Source organism: Acartia tonsa, chromosome 8, assembly GCF_053477335.1.
Source record: "Acartia tonsa isolate MP-2025a chromosome 8, ASM5347733v1, whole genome shotgun sequence".
Taxonomy (NCBI): domain Eukaryota; kingdom Metazoa; phylum Arthropoda; class Copepoda; order Calanoida; family Acartiidae; genus Acartia; species Acartia tonsa.
Window position 1 is genome coordinate 19,693,382 of NC_137267.1, and position 23,813 is coordinate 19,717,194.

The 23,813-nt window shown below is 32.5% G+C and overlaps 2 protein-coding genes across 9 annotated transcripts in view; one reads left to right on the forward strand and one right to left on the reverse strand.

The window, feature by feature from the left end:
* Positions 1-11,716, forward strand: part of Dnai2 (dynein, axonemal, intermediate chain 2) — a 39,233-nt gene extending 27,517 nt beyond the window's left edge. For 3 of the 8 annotated variants that reach the window (XM_080169345.1, XM_080169347.1, XM_080169349.1), the window contains 6 exons: positions 1,849-1,910; positions 5,325-5,440; positions 8,599-8,656; positions 8,966-8,983; positions 11,037-11,127; positions 11,520-11,716. In XM_080169345.1, the coding sequence (XP_080025471.1) occupies positions 1,849-1,910; positions 5,325-5,440; positions 8,599-8,656; positions 8,966-8,983; positions 11,037-11,127; positions 11,520-11,579 (405 nt within the window). In that variant the 3' untranslated portion in view covers positions 11,580-11,716. The remainder of the gene's footprint in view (positions 1-1,848; positions 1,911-5,324; positions 5,441-8,598; positions 8,657-8,965; positions 8,984-11,036; positions 11,128-11,519) is intronic. The other 5 variants (XM_080169346.1, XM_080169348.1, XM_080169351.1 and 2 more) reach the window with 3 other exon arrangements.
* Positions 11,717-12,533: 817 nt separating this feature from the next.
* On the reverse strand, positions 12,534-23,165 carry LOC145326191 (WD repeat domain 54-like). Its single transcript, XM_080169354.1, has 15 exons — positions 23,039-23,165; positions 22,352-22,453; positions 21,957-22,015; positions 19,856-19,910; positions 19,278-19,362; positions 18,023-18,073; positions 17,535-17,610; positions 16,966-17,017; positions 16,325-16,378; positions 15,878-15,960; positions 15,366-15,497; positions 14,889-14,952; positions 14,225-14,279; positions 13,641-13,670; positions 12,534-13,013 (listed from the first exon to the last, which is right to left on the reverse strand). Exons 1-15 carry the CDS (start codon positions 23,102-23,104, stop codon positions 12,961-12,963), a joined length of 1,017 nt encoding a protein of 338 aa, XP_080025480.1. The 5' UTR covers positions 23,105-23,165; the 3' UTR covers positions 12,534-12,960.
* Positions 23,166-23,813: the final 648 nt, after the last annotated feature.

Here is a 23,813-nt window from a genome sequence, read left to right on the forward strand (position 1 = left end):
AAATGTAGAAACTACATTTTTTTAAGGCAGCCGCCAGTCAGCTGCAAGAATCTTGTAGCAGATTTATAAAGCTTCATACAGGTGCATGAAAAAGGCCCAGCTACAAAGCCTTTAGTATCCAAATGTATAAAACAAATGGAGAGTTAGCATAAAAAGGAAAGAGCAATTGGGGAGATTCTGGGGCCGCAAATGATATCCTTCTTCATAGAGCAGATAAATATAAATATGAAAGCTGATACTGTAGGTTGCTGATGACATCTGTAGTACTTGGGTGGCAGGAAATGGGGGTGGAGTGGGGTATACAGACACAAAATAATTAGTCTCAGGTGACATCTTTGTTTTGGGATAATATTTAGGTTATTATTTGGAGAAAACTGTATATTTTTTTTATGCATTATATTTATATTTTTATTTATAAATATATTTATACATAAAAACCACAGGAACCAGGATGAAATCTTCTTGATGGTGGTAGAGGCCAGTTTAGTTTTCATATTCACACAACTATGTCATATCAATTTCGCTGAGAAAGCTAATGACTGACAATTGTTTACACACTCAGTGCAAACCTGGGGAATACATGTATTCACATGTTTACCCGTTGACGGTATGATGCTAACTATTCTTTTACATACAAACAACTTTCAATAAACCAATTTTTCTTTACAATTGTGTTTCTATATTAAAACAATTGGTACTTTCCCTAAAAGTGTCTAGCGAGCATAGAACCCGCCCCCTCTCCTTTAAAATTTAAATAAGAGTAAGGGATTCTTTTCTTTTAGCCTTACCACGGTATGAATCCCTAACCTAAGGTGCCTTAACCCTGAGGGTCGTCTACCCTATATCCAATATAGCACTAGCATATGAAAAATGCCTCATTTTTTCAATTTATGTTAAAACAATGACGAGGTTTTTCTTTCTTCTCTAGGCACTTTGAAGGACACAACCAAAATATAAAAATACTGCTGGCACTTAAATATTGCTTAAATGGTTTTATTATTACCTGGATCTGAAACCAGATTAGCATGTACCCTTACTAATAAATGGACGAACTGACCAATAAGTGATGTCCATATTAGCAACGTATATCCATTTATTATACATTGCATACTAGATGAATCGTCAATGGGACGTTATAAATGAAAAGAAGCAGAGGTAAAGCATGACAAAACATCAGAACTTTTTATATATTGAAAATAATGAAATAATATTTGGTGTACAAAGAAAAATTGGACAACATTAAAAAATTCAAGAGTTCTTTACTTCAAAACTAAAAAAAGTTTAATCTGCTATCACATACCCGAAAGCGTCTAAAGCTAAAAATTGTAATAAATCAAAACACTAAGAAAAGACAAAAAAAAACTTATGAATACATGTAAATAATAACTATTTTTGGCATGTATAATAGATTCAAAGAAAAGGTAAGGTTTTGCTGAATATTGTTTGTTTATGGTCAAACTTTTCTATCTTTTTATCATTCATTTAGGTTTAAATAACTGAAGGTAAGTACATATATTTTTGAACCCAGGGATAAGACAATGGATAAAAAATTGTTCCAATGATGATACCCAAAATTATCTCTTCTGTTGATTAAAACAATCAGTTGAAATGTTTGGACAGTACTAGTTTAAATCCAACAAATCAAAATATAATAAAAGTACCTAAAGTTTTGGTTATAAAAACTTTGGGTACCAGTGCAATTTACAGTCCCCTTCCGCCATGTTTGAACCATACCTAGAAATATCCATAATCATACAGTAGAAGGCTTTTAAAGAAGTGATCTGAAAAGCCAACATAACAATACTTAAAGTTACAAAATAATATAATCCTTTTTTCTGACTGTTTTAGGAGCTGAGATTAAAAGAGAAAACTAAAGGAATGGCCGGATTAAGTTCTCAAATGATGCAAAGGTGCCGTTAATCACTCTTTTTTACGCACACACACAAAATAATACGCACAATAAACAGAGAACGTTCTATTAAGTCCTTGTGGTGATCAATTTTTTACGAAGACGACCTTTTGAATGAAGAATGAAGTTTTTTCTCCTTAACAAATTATTGTTCTTAAGTTAGATGATTGGTGTTTTTCTCTAAATAAAGAAAGATACTCCTTTAAGGTACAATGTTATGCCTTTGATATTTTTTGTAACGCCAATTAATCAAGATCTTACCAGTTATATAACTATAGAACTTGAAAAAAAATCTCTTAAAATCTTTGGGGGAATAAAAAAGTTTTGTCTATTGGTGATTTTTCATTAAACTCATAACAACAAAAGTTATTGAAAATTAATACAAAATTAATAATTCTATTCGAGACTTTAAATTTTAAAATTTATAAATATTTAGAATCAGTAACATTTTTAATGCTTAAAACAACAAAAACAAATCATATTATTTTTCTACAGTTATATTTTATCATAATTTACTATTAAGAATTTGCTTAAAAGCTAAATGTATTTTTGTGTCTTATTTCCTATTATTAGTTATGAACAATTGTGAGTATTTGATGTTTTTTGAATGTGAAACATAAAAAGTTTTAGTGTGTTTTGAGAATTATTGGCCTGATGGTAGCTGTCTATCTATAGTTCCCTAGCAAAATGGGGATTGATGTCACTGCTCTTAGCCTACCTATTCTTTTGACGTCAGGAAATACCCTACATCCCATCTCTTTTATTTCTTTAGGGGTTTCTTTCCCCCTTCCCTTCCTCTTTCCCTCTATTATGACGATAATAGAATAGGTAGGCCAAAAGCCTATTTTCCTAGGGCACTAACACAGCCACGTATGTGGGAGTAAAAGGCACTTTGATACATTTAATGATATATCTCATTTAGGAAAAGGGAGGTAAAACTTACATACATAATTCATTTTTATCCTCGCTTTTATAAAAATTAGATCGCTGTATTTTTGGAATTTACTTTTTTCAAGCAGTTTCAAAAACAACTTTCAGGTTTCAGAAACTTGATATTTAAATTTAGATTATTGTTTTACCTTCCTCATTCCTTTATTGTCTGTACCTTGCATTTTTCATTTAAGTTTCTCATAAAACTTCATATATTATTTTGGGATAATAATATATTAGTTAGGGGTCGGCAGCCGCGAGTCAGCTGCCTGTTGACCTAGGAAATTCCACGTTTTGCAATTTAAAAAATCTGCTGGAAGTCAAAATCTGACCTAAATATGGCAATCGCTCATTTTTAAAGAAAAAAATCAAAGCAACCAAACGGATGCCGAGCACTGGATTAGGTCTTCTAAAAAGTAAATATTAAGCAGAATTTCAAATATTTATCTAAAGTTGTTATGGGAAATAAATACATATAAGTTGCTTTGCTATTTGTTTTTTTTCAGAAAACTAAATTCAAGAAATATTTCAAAACAATAAATAGTGCTTTAAATAAGATTACTTTTAAAGTGCTTGTCTTGGCTTTAAAAAGGCATATGCTTGAATGACTATAGTAGATTAATCATTTAGAAAATTATTATAATATAAAAGGATCAAAAGCTACAAAAGAAGCATAATAATAGAAGGGTTTATACATTAAGAATTTCAATAATTAAAATTATTTTAAAAGTTTGAAAATATTTATTGTCCTTTTCTCTTTATATAAAAAACAATGAGATAATATATAGAGTAGATGAGCTTATAATTGTAAAATATTTCTTGAGTATTATTATCAGTGCTTTCATATTCATATCATAATCATTACTTCATTTTATCAGTTGGTTAGTTGAAATGGTTACATAAATAATAAAGGAAGCCATATTTTTTTTATTATGAACATTCTTAAATACTAAAAATAGAATAGATAAGGCGTTCTATAATATTAACAACCATTTCAATCACCCACTGAATAATATATATCTAATACAAACAAAACCATCTATTTAATGCATAACATTGCTTCGCATCATTGAAAATATAATTCCAGCGAAACAAAACGAATACTGCACATATATCTGAATGAAAAAAAAGTATTGATTCCAAGTAGGATGTTTTGAACATGTCTGGTGATTAAAGTTTTATTTAAATTAACATTTGTTTTTTTTTGTGCAATTAAAGTTTTTTTAATGCAGTAAATCTTCAGCATTACTTTAATATTTTGTAAAAAAAATCTTTTTGCTAAAGCCGCCGCAAATTTTTGCTTAAAACTTTTTAAAAACTAAAAATAATTACAATTTTGATTGCACAAAAATTTTTCAAAATAGAATAAAAATGTTTTTAAAATCACATTTGTACATATTTCAAATTATTGAAAATCATGTTTGTGATATGTATTTGTTTATAAGCATTTTTGATGATAATCCACTCTCTCTCCCTCTCCTACTTGTTTGGTATACGTTATGTGTACTTTTTCTTATCAATTACATAAAATAATTCCTTGAATTTGAAAAAAAAACTATATTTTTAACTTTTTGTGTTTTTTTGTTTCTGGTTTAAAGTTTTAGTTTAGTTTTTCTTATAGAATTTTGATTATTATTTTTATTTTATTTACTTTTTCAAATGATTAAAAATATTTTATACATATAGTTTTAAAATCTAATTCATTGACTGAATAATTTGAGGTAATTGATTAGAAATATGTTAATGTCTAAACTGCACCTATTTACATGTAAAACACGCTGAGGACTCGAACTCAAGATATTTACATCTACTCCGAAACATTAAATAAAGTAAGTAAAATTTTTTATACAATTTGCCGGGTTTTAATTTTGGGATTTGAAAAAGGGGAGACAAAATTATTCTATATTTAAGTAGTAATATGTTTGTTGTCCTGATTAGGATGCTTAGGGAAGCTTCCTTTTACCCTTCTCCAAGTTTTATGCCATTTTTAGGAAGAACAATAAACCCAAAATGTATATTATTAGTCAGAATTAAAATTGAATGTGGCTTGGCCTGAAAACGGGTTCTGTATAATATGTATATGTAAAATATATATCCACAAAAAGAAACAACAAATTTTATTTTTTGAAACTAAATTTTTTTAACTAAGACTCTGCAACCAATATGAAGCTTTTATATACAAACTAAATCAAAACAAAAAAAATATTTTCTATAATGCTTGAACCTTTAATTATTTCAAATATTAAATAACATTATAAATATTAATTTATATATACACTGTAAACAATTAATTTCCATATATGAAATTTTATTACAGTTCTTAAAAAATTTTCCACGACATTTGGATGAAATATAATTTCTTTTAAAAATGTAAAAAAAAGTTTCAAATATGATAATTGTTTTTACAGTGTTTTTTTCAGAAAATTAGTATATTTTTGTGTTATTTTTTTAAATTTCAAGATTGTGATTAGTTTAAATAATTTAGGAAAAAACAATCCGGTCCGCCGGGAACTCCAGGTGCCCAAGAAGGTGGTGAGGACCCAGCCCTCCAGGGATTATCAGCAAATATGAATAGACCTGGGGTGGGTAGAGGCAGAGGAGGTAAGGTAGATAGATAGGTACTAGGTAGATGGGCGGGTATAGTTGGGAGGACCTAACCCTCCAAGGATTATCAGCAAGTATAAATAGACATGGAGTGGGTAGAGGCAGGGGAGGTAAGGTAGATAGAAAGGTACTAGGTAGATGGACGGGTATAGGTGGGAGGACCCAACCCTCCAGGGATTATTAGCAAATATGAATAGACCTGGGGTGGGTAGAGGCAGAGGAGGTAAGGTAGATAGATAGATACTAGGTAGATGAGCGGGTATAGGTGGGAGGACCCAACCCTCCAAGGATTATCAGCAAATATGAATAGACCTGGGGTGGGTAGAGGCAGAGGAGGTAAGGTAGATGGATAGGTACTAGGTAGATGGGCGGGTATAGTTGGGAGGACCCAACCCTCCAGGGATTATTAGCAAATATGAATAGACCTGGGGTGGGTAGAGGCAGAGGAGGTAAGGTAGATAGATAGATACTAGGTAGATGGGCGGGTATAGGTGGGAATACCCAACCCTCCAAGGATTATCAGCAAATATGAATAGACCTGGGGTGGGTAGAGGCAGAGGAGGTAAGGTAGATGGATAGGTACTAGGTAGATGGGCGGGTATAGTTGGGAGGACCCAACCCTCCAAGGATTATCAGCAAGTATAAATAGACATGGAGTGGGTAGAGGCAGTGGAGGTAAGGTAGATAGATAGGTACTAGGTAGATGGACGGGTATAGGTGGGAGGACCCAACCCTCCAGGGATTATTAGCAAATATGAATAGACCTGGGGTGGGTAGAGGCAGAGGAGGTAAGGTAGATAGGTAGATACTAGGTAGATGGGTGGGTATATGTGGGAGGACCCAACACTCCAAGAATTATCAGCAAATATAAATAGACATGGAGTGGGTAGAGGCAGAGGAGGTAAGGTAGATAGATAGGTACTAGGTAGATGGGTGGGTATAGGTGGGAGGACCCAACCCTCCAAGGATTATCAGCAAATATAAATAGACATGGAGTGGGTAGAGGCAGAGGAGATAAGATAGATAGATAGGTACTAGGTAGATGGGTGGGCATAGGTGGGAGGACCCAACCCTCCAGGGATTATCAGCAAATATAAATAGACATGGAGTGGGTAGAGGCAGAGGAGGTAAGGTAGATAGATAGGTACTAGGTATATGGGCGGGTATAGGTGGGAGGACCCAACCCTCCAGGGATTATTAGCAAATATGAATAGACCTGGGGTGGGTAGAGGCAGAGGAGGTAAGGTAGATAGATAGATACTAGGTAGATGAGCGGGTATAGGTGGGAGGACCCAACCCTCCAAGGATTATCAGCAAATATAAATAGACATGGAGTGGGTAGAGGCAGGAGAGATAGATAGGTATTAGGTAGATGGGTGGGTATAGGTGGGAGGACCCAACACTCCAAGGATTATCAGCAAATATAAATAGACATGGAGTGGGTAGAGGCAGGAGAGATAGATAGGTATTAGGTAGATGGGTGGGTATAGGTGGGAAGACACAGCCCTCCAGGGATTATCAGCAAATATGAATAGACCTGGGGTTGGTAGAGGCAGAGGAGGTAAGGTAGATATATGGGTACTAGGTAGATGGGCGGGTATAGGTGGGAGGACCCAACCCTCCAAGGATTATCAGCAAATATAAATAGACCTGGAGTGGGTAGAGGCAGGGGAGATAAGATAGATGGATAGGTACTAGGTAGATGGGTGGGTATAGGTGGGAGGACCCAACCCTCCAAGGTTTATCAGCAAATATAAATAGACATGGAGTGGGTAGAGGCAGGGGAGATAAGATAGATAGATAGGTACTATATAGATGGGTGGGTATAGGTGGGAGGACCCAGCTCTACAGGGATTATCAGCAAATATTAATAGACATGGAGTGGGTAGAGGCAGGGGATATAAGATAGATAGATAGGTACTAGGTAGATGGGTGGGTATAGGTGGGAAGACACAGCCCTCTAGGGATTATCAGCAAATATAAATAGACCTGGGGTGGGTAGAGGCAGGGGAGGTAAGATAAAGGGTGTGCAAAACAAATGCGGACTTTTTAAAATTGAAATTGCGCGGCTTTTGTTAATAGTAGAAAAATGTTATGCATATCGTTAGAACCGCTATGAACTCTATTTTTTGGAAATATAAGAACGGATCCTGTGCTACGTATAGTTTGGGAGCTACGTGTTAAAATGTCCCAACTAACGTAAAACTTGACTTGCGAGTAAATTTTAAAATATAACTAAAAATTAGAGAAGATATTTTGCAAAAATTGATGCGTACATTTTTAAATTTCAAATTGCGCGGCTTGTGTTAATGGTAGAAAAATATTACGCATACCGTTAGAACCGCTATGAACTGTATTTTTTGGAAATATAAGAATGGTTCTTGTGCTACAAATAATCTAGGAGCTAGTGGGTAAAATGTCCCAAAATTTACTCGCAAGTCAAATTTTAAGTCAGTTGGGACATTTTGACATATAGCTCCTAAACTATACGTAGCAGAGGAATCGTTCTTATATTTCTAAAAATAGACTTCTTAGCGGTTCTAACGATATGCATAACATTTTTGTACTATTAACACAAGCCGCGCAATTTCAATTTTAAAAAAGTCCGCATTTTTTTGCACACCCTTTAGATAGATAGGTACTATGTTGGTAGGTTATTACAAGTTGGAGGAGATTGGTGGATAAAAAGATGGATCATATATAAATGGTTGGAAAAACTTAATTAATTCTTTCTTTTGTGAAGATGGTTAAGACACTAGCTACTAGGGTATTATCAATCTCCACATTCAATCACATTATTTTTTTACTCATATTACCTCGTCCTCGCCAACAACAACAGGTGTCCAAATTAAGTCACTATAATATATGATGCTTTCTACAGAAGTGTATGAAATAATAGTTCTATTGATATCTTACACATGACTATTCATAAATCTTTTTTCACAACAAAGAGAAGATTGGGTGAATGTATTGCGACTGAGTCAACATATGGAGACTTGAACTGGAAATCTTACTTTCGTAACTCATTGTGATTTTACCACTGAGTCACGATGTCTATTCTAATGGATTTATAGATGGAAGGATTAATGGATAGATATATTATAGATGACAGATGAACAGAAATACAAACTTTATTTAACTTAAAATTCTTGAAGGAGCAGCACAGAAGAAAAGAATTGGATTTCAATCTGCCTTTCAACTGTACAAAAATAAGTAAGTTCCATTTAGTTCAAGAAAGTTGATAATCAATTAATTTTTAAAAAGAAAATACTTTTTTAATGTTTCTTCCTGAATTGAATTTGCGTAAATTTTACCAAACCGATTGCTGGCCAAGACAACTATTTTCTCATTTATTTTCAAGTACCAAATTGTCTTATCCATACAGAAGTTTGTTTTTTGTCCACTTTCGGTTGAGGTGGAATTGCCTAAATTTCCTCTAAAGTATCGCTAGATTGTAGTTATTTAAGTAAATATGAATTGTGAATTGATCAAATCTAATGCTTAATGATTATTTTTATTTAGTGATGATTGTAATTTTAAGTAAGAACATTTTTGTAAGTTCGACTTTAGAATAGCGTTTGACTGTTTCTTGCATGAGCGTTTAGTTAGAAGAAAAGAGAGTTACTAGGTTCATAGTAAAAAAATCTGAGGGTGGCCAGCTTTTTTCTATAATTAGGGTCGGTCCGTACGTCCATCCGTCCGTCACCGACGGATAGCTTTTTTCGTTAATTTAGGCATATTAGAATTATCCTATCGATTTCAAACTTTGTATGGTGATTTCTTTAGTAGTTAGGTACGATTTAGAAAATGTAGAAACTCTATAATCATTACCAGAATGTCCGTACATCCATTTTAAACTGTTGATTTTTTAACTTCTTTAACAACTAATTATTATGAGATCTAATCATTCAACTGATTTGATTTTTTTGATATTTATTCCTGGGACAACAAAGTATAACGTTATAAGGGAAGCAATTCTATAATCAATACCTAAAAATGTAAGTATGTCCATAAAATTATACTGTATCAAGCAGTTTTTCAACAAATTTACTTGCAATTTTGCTTTGACTCTTATACATTTATATTCTGATTATTCAGTTCTGACACTATACAAGTCCGTTTGTAATACCGTTTCAGTGCTTCGCTTTTATGGATGTTGTCATCCTTGTTTTTTAACTTGAATTCAAGATATTGACAGTCAGAGTGATTTGGATAAGAGACTGTTAAACGTTTTTGAAAGATTGAAAGGGTAATATATGATGGTCCTAATTGGGAATTGTAAAAGGTGAAAAATGGAGGGAAAAGTATTTAGTATATTAGATGATTCAGCTTTACATATTTCTTATGTCCTGTATTGTCCGTTAGTTTATTTTCCCGTATGCTTTAAAAACCTTATACAATTAATAATATTTGTATTTTAGATAACAGTTGTACATTACCATTTTATTTATGTAGTTAAATAAATTTTGATTGTAATAAATACAAAATTAAATGATAATCTTTATAAAGGTTTGTAAAAAATTTTAGGACACATGTATATAATTCATTGGTAAAATCCTGTATTTTCAATGTGAAGCAATTACCAAATCCTTCCTACCCCTCCTTTCTTATTTTCTTCAAGAAACTTGAACCCAAAAATTTGACAGCCATAGTTACTTTAGTTAAGCTAGCTGAAAGAAGCATTGCAAATTTTATAACTAAGGTGGTAGGGGAGGTTAGATGTGCTCATACTGCAAAATAACGGATTTTTAATAAAATTTATTATATTTTTCTCTCGCTTTAAATATACTTATAGTTCCAGAAGACAGAATTATATCAATATAGTGTTTCAAAGTTTTGCATGATAAAATGTAAATAACTCTAGACTGATATTCTGCTCTAATTAGGTGCTTTCCCAAAAAGTGCCTGTCGAGCACGAAACCTAATGACTCTGATATTTGAAAATAAGAGGGGGTATTTATTTTATGTTTAACCCCCTCTAGGGAGCCCCAAACCTATGGTGGCTGCCACTTGCCATAACCCCACGGGGTCAACCAGTAGCAATTATAGCCTAACCTGACCCAAGAACACCGCGTTTTATCATGGAAAATTCCGACACACTATTCAAATGTTTTAGATTATAGATTGCTTTAGTCCATACATTTGCTTATTGCTTTAAACAAACAATATAGTTACATCTGACAGTTTTATTAAAAAAAATATGCTATAAATTATATTTATATATATATACATTTACAAATAACTTACGATTGAAAATATAATAAGCAAATTGAATAACATTTTCTCATTTAGAAGATGAATAATAGAACAGAGTATATTTTTTACACAAAGGGGTTAGAAATCGATATTAAATGAGAGTTAGATTGTTTAATTAAAGATATTGGAAGTGTTTTGTTTTTAATAAAATTAGGGTATTTAAAAGCGTAGAATAAAGACAAACCAAACTTTTTTTAAACCATTAAAAATGTCCCCCTTTTTAAATGGTATTTTGATTTAATAGCTTTGATATAGATAGCTGTTTTTAATCAATTTTATAGAATGATAAAAGTATTAAAATGAATATGATTTGTTTATTATAGAATATTGTTTTTAGGGCCCAAAAGAATGGATCCCAGGCTGATGATGAAATACAGGAAGATCCTTGTATTAGAGCTGAACGAGAATTTTATCAAGTTATAAATGAGGTTTATAGATAGATTAGATGGGTAGATAGCAGGTGGAGGAGGGAGGGTACAGTGGACAGTAGATTATACTGGTACGCAATGTTTTGAAAGTAATTCCCCTCATTCGTTGGCTTTTAAACTTTGGGTACCTTGAATTTAATCTTGACTGGTTGGTACAAAATAAGATAGTGTAAAAACGTTTCCACCATTAATTTTAGTATAAAGAAGGGGTGATTTAGTTTATCATACATGGGTATGAACATCAATTTATTGTAAACTATCTTATATCTTAAGATCCCTTTATATGTATACTCTTTCATTCTTTCTCCCTATCTTTCTTTCTCTTTCAGGTAATGAGATTTTAATCATCTTTGCTTCCTATGGTTGTTAATGTATTTGTTTTTGTATTTTAGGAAAAAGCAAAGAGAATAGAGATGAACAAAGACATAAAACCTGATGCTGAAAACCTTTAATTTAATCAAAATTAACATTTAACAAAAATAAAGCTATTAACCAAGAACTCAATTATTATTATATATCATTTATTTACTGTACAATAATTACCAATAAATCTGACAAACATTTACTTAATAAATACACTCAATGCAAATTGTAAACATTTTCTTTTTTTTTGTCTAATTTAAAGTTAACTTTATAAGGCAGCTAATAGTGCCTATATGAAAATATAAATGAACAATGAAAGGCCAGTATACATTTTAACATTGGTCAATATAGATTAATACTGGCCTATCAATGCAGGAATAAGGTCGTCATGTTTTACCCCTAACGACAGCTGAATATCAAGAATAGGTTTCGTGATTTTTTTGAATTAATTTCGTTGTTGGTATTTTTTGTATTCTATGATGTCATTTTTTATAGTCACTGAAAGCTGCTTCTAATTTTATTCTAGAAGACATTTATTATTTTGAACTTTTTTATTTATACAATTTATTTAACATAAAACTTTATTTTGGCAGAACTTGAAAGGGAAATCAATGTTTTACAATATAATGTTAGAACAAGAACACAACAGGTACATTGGAACAAAGTTAGAGACAGCGTAAAGTGGAACGAAAAACATGACGTCATAGGATAAAATAACCAATGAGAGGCCAGCATAAATTTTACCATACGTCAATTACAGTGTATACTGGCCTCTCATTGGTCAACTTTATTGTTTGACGTCAATTTTTGGTGCCACTTTACGCTGTCTCACAAAGTTATATTGTGCATAAACGTCTACAAATTTAAGAAGTTACAATAAACTAAAACTTATTATAAGTAGGGACTAACACCTCCACCTTTCACCCATTAGTTTTAAAATCTCCAATCTAGAGGGGTGTCTGCTAGTGCATTAGAAAATCAGACAGAGAAGGGACATTGGTTTTTAAATTACCCCGGTACCCAATGTTTTATAAACCATTTACCGTATTAGTTGGCTTAAAAATTGTGTGTACTATTATTGAATTTTGTAAGGTTGGTATCTAATTGTCTAAATCAATAATATATGTGGATCTAATGAAGGTGTAATATTGATAACATTCATCAGGTGATGTATATCAATATAACGTCCATTGTGTAAGTAATAATTAAAATGAAATTATATAAATGGCGAAAAATATTGCTGTTGATAGTATTTAAAAGCACATAATTTTGTTATTTTTTACACGGCAATTTAATACAATGTATACAGAAATGATAAAACAACTTTAAATTTTAGAATTTGTGATCTGCCGCTAAAATGAACCAATCACGTTTCTCTTTGATAAAAACCATCCAATAATATGCTAGTATTTTGACAAGGAGCAATGTGATTGGTTCATTTAAGCGGCAAACTCAGAAACAGATTATTGTTTACATTCTGTAGACTTGGATTTCGCTGGAGTCAAAGGAAGATAAACAGAAAGCTGAAATTATTAAAATAGAAAGTGTAGATGGTCAATCCAATATTTGGACCAATACGAACAGTGCAATGTAGGGACAATCAGACCACATTATTAGTTAGAAATTGCTGATATAAATAGTTGAAGTTCTTAGAATAAAGCGGCTGTTTCTTTAAAAGTGCCTAGCGACCACAAAAAAAAACTCCCACCCTCTTCCACTTAAATAAATCTATGAGGAAAATATATAAATTTATAAGAAAAAAAAGTTAGTAAAGTTTCGTGATTTTTCAATTTAAAAAATTTAATATTCCGTATTCAACATTCAAATTGTTAATATTTTTTCTCGTATTCATTCGAATCCGGTGGATAGGAACCGGTTCTCATCCATACGAAAAAACTATGTCTAGCATCGTATTATATCCAGTTTTCTACGAATATAAAAATGTACAATCATAACATTAAAACCAGTTTTTTTAGCCGGTGCCTCCGGCACCTCGGGGCTAAAAAAACTAGTTTTAATCTTATAATTGTACATTCTATATCCGCGGAAAGCCGTTTATAATACGATGCGAGAAATAACTATTCTTTTTAGAAATCATTACTATTGAATTTTTCAAAATATTTTTTTAAATATATAATATTCAAACTTACTTGACCCATTTGGATCTAAGAACTTGGCACCTAAAACAAAACAAAAAATTTAGAATAAGCATTGAATAATTTTCTGAATTTTTTCTAAAAATTAAATGCAAGCTTTTTATGCGGTATTGTCTGTCTTTATATTAATGATAGGTTCTTCGCCCCTAGCAATTATGGGCTTCGTATTCAAAGGGGAAGAAATCTGAAGAAGAAGAAAGAAAGCCAAAAAACAATAATTTAGTCTAAAAATAAATTAGCCTAAAACCATCCAATAACCTATGAAAAGTTTCCCTAAAATGGAGAAGCCAATCGGTTCGATATCGTAAGCTACAGACAAAACAAATTACTAATTTTTTTAAATGTATAAATTAGTAAATTAGAAGAGAAGGAAGAGTCATATTGGTCCAGTGATTATCGAGATCTTTTGGTACAAAAACAAAGACAGATGCACATCATATTACTTTTATTTTTTTTAAATACACATATGTATATATTTTTTATGAAAAAAGGACGATCCAACTTTTTTAAACCAAGAAAACCTTTTATAAAAAAAATTCTCAAATACATGGACAGCACAAAGCTACTATATAACTTACCCATGAGTAGAGAATCTGGAATAGGTTGGCTGTACCAATGCTCTATTAGAGGACCCTTAAAACAAAACATTATTGTCTATGATTTTTATATTTATTGAAGAAAGACTGAATTTAATTTTTAGTGAGATTGAAGCTAAATGACACTCAGTAACATATTTTAGATCTTTTAGTATTTGCTACACTATTGATTCCAATTTCCGTCTGTCAGTTAGATTCAGAAAGAGTGATTTATTTAGCTGATATTAAAGACAAAAAGTAACGTTTGTGTAAAGATTATGTTGTCTAATAGAGAATAAAGGGCATTAAATTTTCATAGTGGTGAAACGTATTTTTCTCTTCTACCCTTTAAGATACTGTTCGTCTAACTATTACGTTAATGAGCTTTACTTCGATTGTGAGTTGATTACTGTTTCGCCTCACTCTATTTATCATTGACCCCCTAAACCAATTGAAACTATACTTGACATGATAATGATTAAATTTTAGCAATTAAAAATCTTATAGTGCCTAATAAAAAATGACGCCATACAATACAAATGAACAAATATAGGCCAGTATACATTGTAATTGACCAATGGTAAAATGCATAGTTGCCTATCATTGGTCATGTGTATTGTAAGCCGTTATTTTTTATTAGACACTATAAGCTGCTTCAAAATCTTACTTTTAATGAAAGCTGCCAAACTCTAACATAACCATCTTCAGAACAAGTAAGCAGTAGACCAGAGCTAAAAGTAATTATATTTGGGAACATTGAAATAATAAAAAAAAAGACGGATGGACATAAAGACATATGATTATGGACAGCGGATATATAGACAGACATACAATATATAGAAAAACTAATTAACAGAAGGACAAATATACACAAATACCGACAGACAAACATACAGATAATTGGACAATCAGACATAAAGATGGACAGGTGGATAGACAAACAAACAGACTGATGGATATATCCTAGTATTCCCTAAGTATTAAGTTTTTTTGTCTGTAGCGAAGGATCTCGATAACCGCTGAAGCGATAGTGTTCTCTTTTTTAGATAAGCTTACATATGTCCTGTGATGGTTTTAGACTTTTTTTCTAGCCTCTAGATGCTAGGGGCTAAGAGACAAAAAACAATAAGACAGATAAATCTACCTGGAAGCTAGATCCATGCCAGTGATCCAAGCACAGTGCGCTGTTATTTCACTGACTAGTTTGCCAGTATTTAAATCAAACATTCTGATCATTCCATTTCCATAACCAACAATAAGAAGACCATCTTTGTACCTAACCAAAATATTATCAATGGTTTTATAGTTTGCAGCAATTTTTATAGAAATAACATTTTATTAATTATTTATTTATCAATATTAAAAGTAAAAACATTTTATATAATTTAATATCAAGATTTTCAAAAATGAAAAAAAATCCTACGAGGATAATACCAGAGGTCCTAACTGTGCATGGGCCAAGGTATTCCCCCTACTCAAACTATTAATATCGCGCATTTGACATAGCAGCAGCAAGCAGGAACTATTTTTAACGTCTTTAGTTATGACGTGGTGTTAAGCCGAGATTCAAATCTATCATCTCACCGACAACGATCGAATGCGCTACGTGTTGAACCACGGTTGCGGGAGTTGTTACATACTTGAAGAATGAAATACCTATTCCAGATTGTAATGGTTGTTACAGGAAATCCTTGCCAGTCCTGGATTTTTACATGGTGCACCAACTGTCCTGCAACCTCCTGAAAAATAAAACAATATTTCAATTTTTGAATGCAATTGATATCCTAAATAATTAGGGGTTTGGTTTTTAGTCTAAAATTAAAGATAACATATAATTTGTTAAAAATAATTGTAAAACTGGAATAATATATTTACTGTAAAGTTGATATTTAAATCCATTTGTATAAAAGCAAAAAAATTAATATATGATTACTGTTTTATCCATCTAAAAAAATATTGTGTGATTTCTTTTTGGTGATGATATCACCACTGCCGATATGATTTATGTAATCTACCAAAAACAAACCGTAATCATAGATTATATTTCTACTTTAAAAGAAATGGTTTAAACCTCCTAACAGTATTAATTTTATTTAATTTTACCTTCCAGACACAAATGATTCCGTTGCTATCTCCAGAAGCCAAAAATTTTCCAGCCTAAAATTTAGATGTCTTTATCTCAGAAGACTGCTGAAGAAATACAAAGTAGAATGATGTCTGTCCGGTAACCACTGAACCGATCGGATTCTACTCTTCAGGGTATATACTTATTGGTCCTGTGGTGGTTTTAAGCTATTTTCTTGGGGGATGGGACACTCCCAATCCCCCAAAAAACAAAAAATCCCCCCCCCCTATTTTGGTTTGTTCATGGGGAAGTTAGTTATTCACATAAAACTACTGGCAGCACCAATTTTATATATATTTTTTTAATTACCTCTTGGGTCAAAGCCCCTAGAGGCTAGGGGCGAAGCCGCTAGTTGTAAAATAAGTATACCTAACAAACTGACTGTAATATTTACATTTTAAAATAGAAAAAACAGAAAAGGTTAAAGAACTTGATGATCTATTTATTAAGTTACTTTGTTCTATGGTCGTAATGTTGTTTAGGAGGTCTAATTTCTAGAACAGTGATTTTCTAGGCTGCTAGTAAAGACAGAATTTTAAAACTATCATAAAAGACTTTTCTTTTGTTTTCAACTACTTATAAATGTTGTAAATCTTTCAAATTAGTAATAAGATATAACCTGAGTTGTAGAGCTAGCTAATTCTGTGATGTAGTCAACATGGTTTTTAAATCTTAAAAAAATGCTTCATGTTAAAAGAAAAATTATTTACATATCGCCTTTTTCAATAAATGTTATTTTGGCTCGCAGGAAGTATTTTTTTTTGTGCCATTGTATATTTTAAAATGTGAAGAAGATATTAAAAATATTGCAAATTACACCTATACTGCTACTAAATCAGATATGTGACGTATTAAAAAAGTGTAAATAAGCTTTTTTTTGTATTTTTAGAAATTATGAATAATTGGTTTGTTGTTTACAGTATTTAAAATTATAGCATGTATTTAGTCATTTATATTATTTCCATTTTTATATTTTTCATAAACTACTGGATGAGAAACTAGCATCAAGTGGGAGGAGCATAAGAAACACAATAAAACTATCCCAAAATCTCAGGAGGTTTTTTTGAAAACAACATAACTCAGTATCTATGTGAAGCTTCCTTAAAATGGAAAACTTTATTAGCGGTTAGCGAGATCTTTATGGACAAAAAAAAGACCTCAATGATTTATAAATGATTTGTTTCTTACTTTCCAATGAAGTTGCAGATATAATTCTCCTGTTGTAGTTCAATACAAAACATCACTATCTCACCAGTGTGCAATCCTAAGCAAAATGGAATAGTATATTTAGATAGAATGTCCATCTAAGTCTTAACCATTGGGTCAATAATTTTGATTAGTATTGGTTAAGCAGCCAAAAGAAATTAAGAGGCTAACGCCCACTTAAAGCATTATTCTAGGTTAGCAGTTCAGACAATGAATGACTTCTATGGTTGTTACGTATATTAAAAATGCCCCATAATGATAAGAATATCTTCAAGAGAATCAAAGGTCTACCCTAAATAGCTACTGAGTAAATCCCATTTCCTCTATAGCGTTACGGACTAACGGACGTACAAAGAGAATTATAGAGAAGCTTCGCTACTAAAAATGGGGGGGGGGGGGGTAGTGGTTAAATTTGTAGATAGCTGTTCCTCTGTCAAATCATAATTTTAAAAACAATATACATATATTACCTACAGCTAGATAAGAGCTTCCTATAGCTGCAATTCCTCTGGCTTGAAAACCTAAACACATTTTTAAACCCAATGAAAATATTCAACTTCAGTCATTTTTTTGATCCATCAATCCTGGCAGCCACGTGCTATATCTAAAATTATGATAAATCCAGGTACATTTTTCAAGATACTTAAACTTAATTTCAATCTTGCAGATTTTTAATTTCTAGCAACTTTGCTTTGTGATTTCTTAAAAAAAATTGTTATTGTTAATATAAGTCTAGTAGAGCATTCCCCTTGTTATGAAATGAATTGAAATAAGGGGAAATAAGCAATCTTTTGTGTGTTATTGTTTTACCTTAGGTTAAGCTAATACTTTAACCCTTAACAGTCGGACCCCTTGCCGCACCTTAATCAATTATCTCAGTTCCTATTTGACCTAGAGGGCTAAATTTTTGTGCAAGTCCACTGTTTTATGATGATTTTCCGACCTTAAGTAAGTCAAAGTCAATTTTCGCTTCCTCTCCCTTTTATTCAACAACCTTTGTTTTTAGGTCCTTTTTTACTTAAAAATTTCAAACGGCTGTAATTTTTTTATTTTTGAAGCTAGAAGAACAATTTCTTTTGCAGAAAATGTTTATCTTTGTGTAAATTTTATATTAGAAATATCAAAATATAAATTTCAGCGGTCGCAGCTGTACTTGGCAGCTGCCAGCCGCCGCCATCGGCGGTCGGCGGGAAAACGGCGGCGGATCTTTATGAAATTTTAATACATTATGTAGACATAAGATAAGCTTAAGTTTAAAATTTGAAGTCTCTAAGTCAAAAATTGCGGCCACAGGAGCCTTTTAAAGATTTCTGGAGACCTGGAGGATCAGGACCTGCAGGATCATACCTGGAACCTAAAATTGACTTGAACACCTGTATTTCATATGAGGATGTACTACTAGAGGATATTTTAGTATTTTGGTAAGATAAAATGCTTTGTTTAAGTCAAAAAAAATATTTTTGCTCTTTACCTGGATGACCCTGCCAGGTTTGCTGGCATCCTGTGCCCGCCAGGATGGAGATATTCAAAAAATTCCAACTGTCAGTTATGTGTCATACCCACACTTAAAAAGTCAAGCAGTTTGGGCTCTTTATCTTTCACACACAGAAAATGAGATAGAAAAAACCGGATGGGTCGGAGGGGGGGGGCGTTCAAGGCCCACCCCCCCTTCCTCCGACCGTTAAGGGTTAATGGAAAGCACCAAATTTTATCAATTTATGTTACCTATTATTTCTTTTTCATCCTTCTTGATTTCATTTGATGTAAAGTCATAATCTAGGATAATGTTTGCGCCATTCCAGTCGTATATCTAAATAGACAGCGCATTTCTAATTTTTCGTGAGTTTTGGTATTTTTTAATTTGGGGTCATTGTCATTAATGTTTCTTTATATCTATTTTATTTATTGTTGCTTTGTTTTGATATATTTTTCTTTTAAAATGAAAAATAGTCTTAGTTTGCTACTTGTGAAAATACTGTCCTTATTTTATTTCACTAAGACTATATGTTTAAAATTGACATACTCACTTTTTTCTTAAAGAGTTAGTATGCTTTCCACGTTGCATCCAGGGACAAGGGACCAGGATGCACAAACAATTCTAAGTAAAATACCCCCCCCCCCCTCCCTTTTTTATCCACTTCCCTTTAGTTACAGCACAAAACAAATTTAACGCTAACATTTTGCTACAAAAATATAAAAATTTTCAGTGAGTCACGGCCCCTGGATGCATTTATATGTTAAAAAATTATCATGCCGAGTTCTACTCTACAACTTCTCTGGTTACGTTTAATTATCTTGTTTACCTGTATACCATGTTGGCTTCCAAGTACCAGGACAGTACAGCTTTCCATTGGACACCTAGTAAATTGGATATAAAGATTAAGATTTCTCCTTTGTTAATGTAGAGGTACCCTAGATATACCACACTTTTCTGGGATCTTGCTGAGTCAAGTATCAACTGTTGGGAATATCAAAGGATGACTCCATGCAAAATTTGAGCCGGATCCGGCCAAAACCGGCCGTGAATTTTATGAAAAACCGGTTTTTTCCGGTTTTTAGGGGGTATCTGTAAATCGATTCAGCTGGAGCAAAACCGGTTAGAGGTACAAAAAATTTTACTTCACATGAAATTTAGCCAATGCAATTGCCTACAAAAATGTACTTCATCGTCAATTTGATTGGACAACTCTTTCCCCTCCTAAATGTCCATTAAAACCTCGGAAACGGCAAAAATCGCCAAAAATCACGCCTTCGGCGGCAAATAACGGCTAAACGGTAAGCCGGAGGCGAATGAAACATAAATAAAGAAATGTCTGCCTCAAAAAGTTGTTCAACATCAAAGAGATGCTTGAAGTCTCTAAAACGACTCCTTCCCCTCCTTTAAGGGGAAAAACTGAAAAAACGTGATTTTCAAAAGTATGCCCACTTTGTGGGTGTAGGGGGCACTGAACCCGTCACCCCAGGGTCACCAAATATAAAGTCTAGGCGGCCCACAATGCTGAATTTTCACCAAGTGAAAGTCTTGTGTCATTATCTCTTATAAGAAAAAAGTTATTAATTAATTAAAATTTCAAATTGTGATATTTTGATGGATTTCTTTGATGAAATGACAGGCCGGTCAATTTTTAGGCCATTTTTTGCGGTTTTTGGGCCGTCACGCCCAAACAGTTTGAGATAATCTCACGGGACCTTTTGCCCAACCTAAGTCTGGTTATTTGTGAGGTCTAGGAAAAAAAAACAGACTTATGCAAAAGATTATAATTATAATCTTTACACAGAAAAATGGCACGAGCTGAGGGTTTGAGGGGGCAAAATGAGCCGACCAGCGATTTTTGACGGCACGCAGCGACGTCGTGCTTCATCCAATCCGGGATTTTTTTTTTCTTAGACCTTACAAATAACCAGACTTAGGTTGGGCAAAAGGTCCCGTGAGATTATCTCAAACCGTTTGGGCGTGACGGCCCAAAAACCGCAAAAAATGGCCTAAAAATTGACCGGCCTGTCATTTCATCAAAGAAATCCATCAAAAAATCACAATTTGAAATTTTAATTAATTAATAACTTTTTTCTTATTAGAGATAATGACACAAGACTTTCACTTGGTGAAAATTCAGCATTGTGGGCCGCCTAAACTTTATATTTGGTGACCCTGGGGTGACGGGTTCAGTGCCCCCCACACCCACGAAGTGGGCATACTTTTGAAAATCACGTTTTTTCAGTTTTTCCCTTAAAGGAGGGGAAGGAGTCATTTTAGAGACTTCAAGCATCTCTTTGATGTTGAACAACTTTTTGAGGCAGACATTTCTTTATTTATGTTTCATTCGCCTCCGGCTTACCGTTTAGCCGTTATTTGCCGCCGAAGGCGTGATTTTTGGCGATTTTTGCCGTTTCCGAGGTTTTAATGGACATTTAGGAGGGGAAAGAGTTGTCCAATCAAGTTGATGATGAAGTACATTTTTGTAGGCAATTGCATTGGCTAAATTTCATGTGAAGTAAAATTTTTTGTACCTCTAACCGGTTTTGCTCCAGCTGAATCGATTTACAGATACCCCCTAAAAACCGGAAAAAACCGGTTTTTCATAAAATTCACGGCCGGTTTTGGCCGGATCCGGCTCAAATTTTGCATGGAGTCATCCTTTGATATTCCCAACAGTTGATACTTGACTCAGCAAGATCCCAGAAAAGTGTGGTATATCTAAGGTACCCTCCCCCAAAATTTCTTAGAAATCTTGTATTCACCTATGAGAAGCTTGAATATAATAGAGAAGTATATCGGTTGAGCAGTTATCGAAATCCCTCACACACACAGACAGGCAGAAAGCATCCTTTAATTGATGTAGCAAAAAAAAGTGGATGATAGATCGATAGATATACAGAGAGGCTTATAAAGATTAAGTTACTTACCATTTAGCAGAACTTATAGTCACATGCTCTTTTTCTTTAGTTTTATAAACAGCTGTAACCTAAAAATATAAAAAAATATATTTTATCCACTGATAAAAAAATTTCTCTCAATTATTTTACAGGTTATTGAGTGTTAAAATTAAGAAATTAACTAGAATACTTATTTATCACATAGTATCATAAACAGCTTTCCGCGGATATAAAACTGTTTTGTTAGGTCCGAGTCACGGACTAACAAAACTAGTTTTAATATTATTATTGTTCATTTTTATATTCGTAGAAAACTGGATATAATACAATATATGATTTTTCAGTATGACTTAGAACCGTTTCTAATCCAGCGGATATTGATCGGTTTTGAAGCCATATTGGAAAATTACGTAAGATTTGTTTACCTCTTGTGCATCTGGTACATTGTTTGGACAAACTGCCATAAAAGTGTCTTTTCTTGAAGCCCCTATGTAAACTTCTTTCCAGTTGGAATCAAAACTAACAACCTAGATAGGTATATAATTACAATAAGTAGAATGACAAATAGATATAGAAATGCAGTAGAAATAGGGAGATGGTACCCTCCCCAAAAATAGTTATAAACCTTCCCACGACCTATGAGAAGCTACCCTGTAAAGAAGAACCATAGCGGTTCAGTGGTTAGCGAGATCCTTCGGTACAAACAAACTATAGACATACATCCTGTTAATTTATTATACGGATAAATTCTAGGAATATATTACTTGTATAGACATGATATAAACATACAATTAAGCTTTAGCATAGAAAAATATAAAATTGAATAATTAATATACTTATTAGCACAGCTGCTCTATATTATTCTAGTGTACGCTTGTCCTTCCAGCGTATATTGAGTTAATAAATAGATACCAAAGAAAATTATTTGTGTTTTTCAAGGGTTAAAACACTTAAAAACTACCATGCCTCAAACCTTTCTTAAATTGAATCAAATGAAAAAAAAAAACATCACATTTCGTCCAATAAATGACTTTATTTAAGTGACTTTATTGTATTATCTTCATTTTTACTTTTCTACTATTAATTTTGAATAAATACTTCTACTTTTTAACCTGTAAATTTTTTGGCTGTGGAGCGACGCTTCCTTTTAAATTTATCACTTTTACTTTTTCATACATTTTAACCACAAAATTTGTGTAAAAACCTACAGCTAAAGAACTACTATATTTAATACTATGATCTTTTTGCTGCTATAATAGAGAAATAAGGTAGAAAAGTAATGGGAGTAAAAATAAAATAACTAAAATTACTGTTTTTTAAACAGCGAATAATAGAAATGATTAAAAGTATACTATTAAAAAAGTTATTGAGTCGTTGTTTTATCAAGGTAATGTTATATGATAATTGTTATTAATGAAGAAATCTTAATTTGGATCATGGAAGAAAACGAAGTAGCGGGCTTCGTCGTATATTCACAGTAGCTTTTGCGGGGCAAATTTCCTAACACTTCGGGTCAATCATTAATATTTACCTAACCTTAAATAACCTATCTAAATCACCTGTGAAAATATGACTAAACCTGCTACTTCGTTTCCTATCCATGATCCCTTAATTTTTATATTATGTTAAAAAAAAAGTGACGAAATGGAGGAAGTAAAATAGGTATTCTTGGAAAAATAGAAGGTACTATGATATACGATTTTTTTAGAAATATAATTCTTTTTTTAATCAATGAAAATTTGTTACAATACATAAACACTGATATTATTAAAGGGAAAGCTTAAAACTAAGCAAAATGGCTAAAAACCAAAAACTACCTGGGTTTTGGATATAAACAAAACATTTGACTTTCCTATTTGTGATTGCTTGCTTAGTTACAGTATGAGA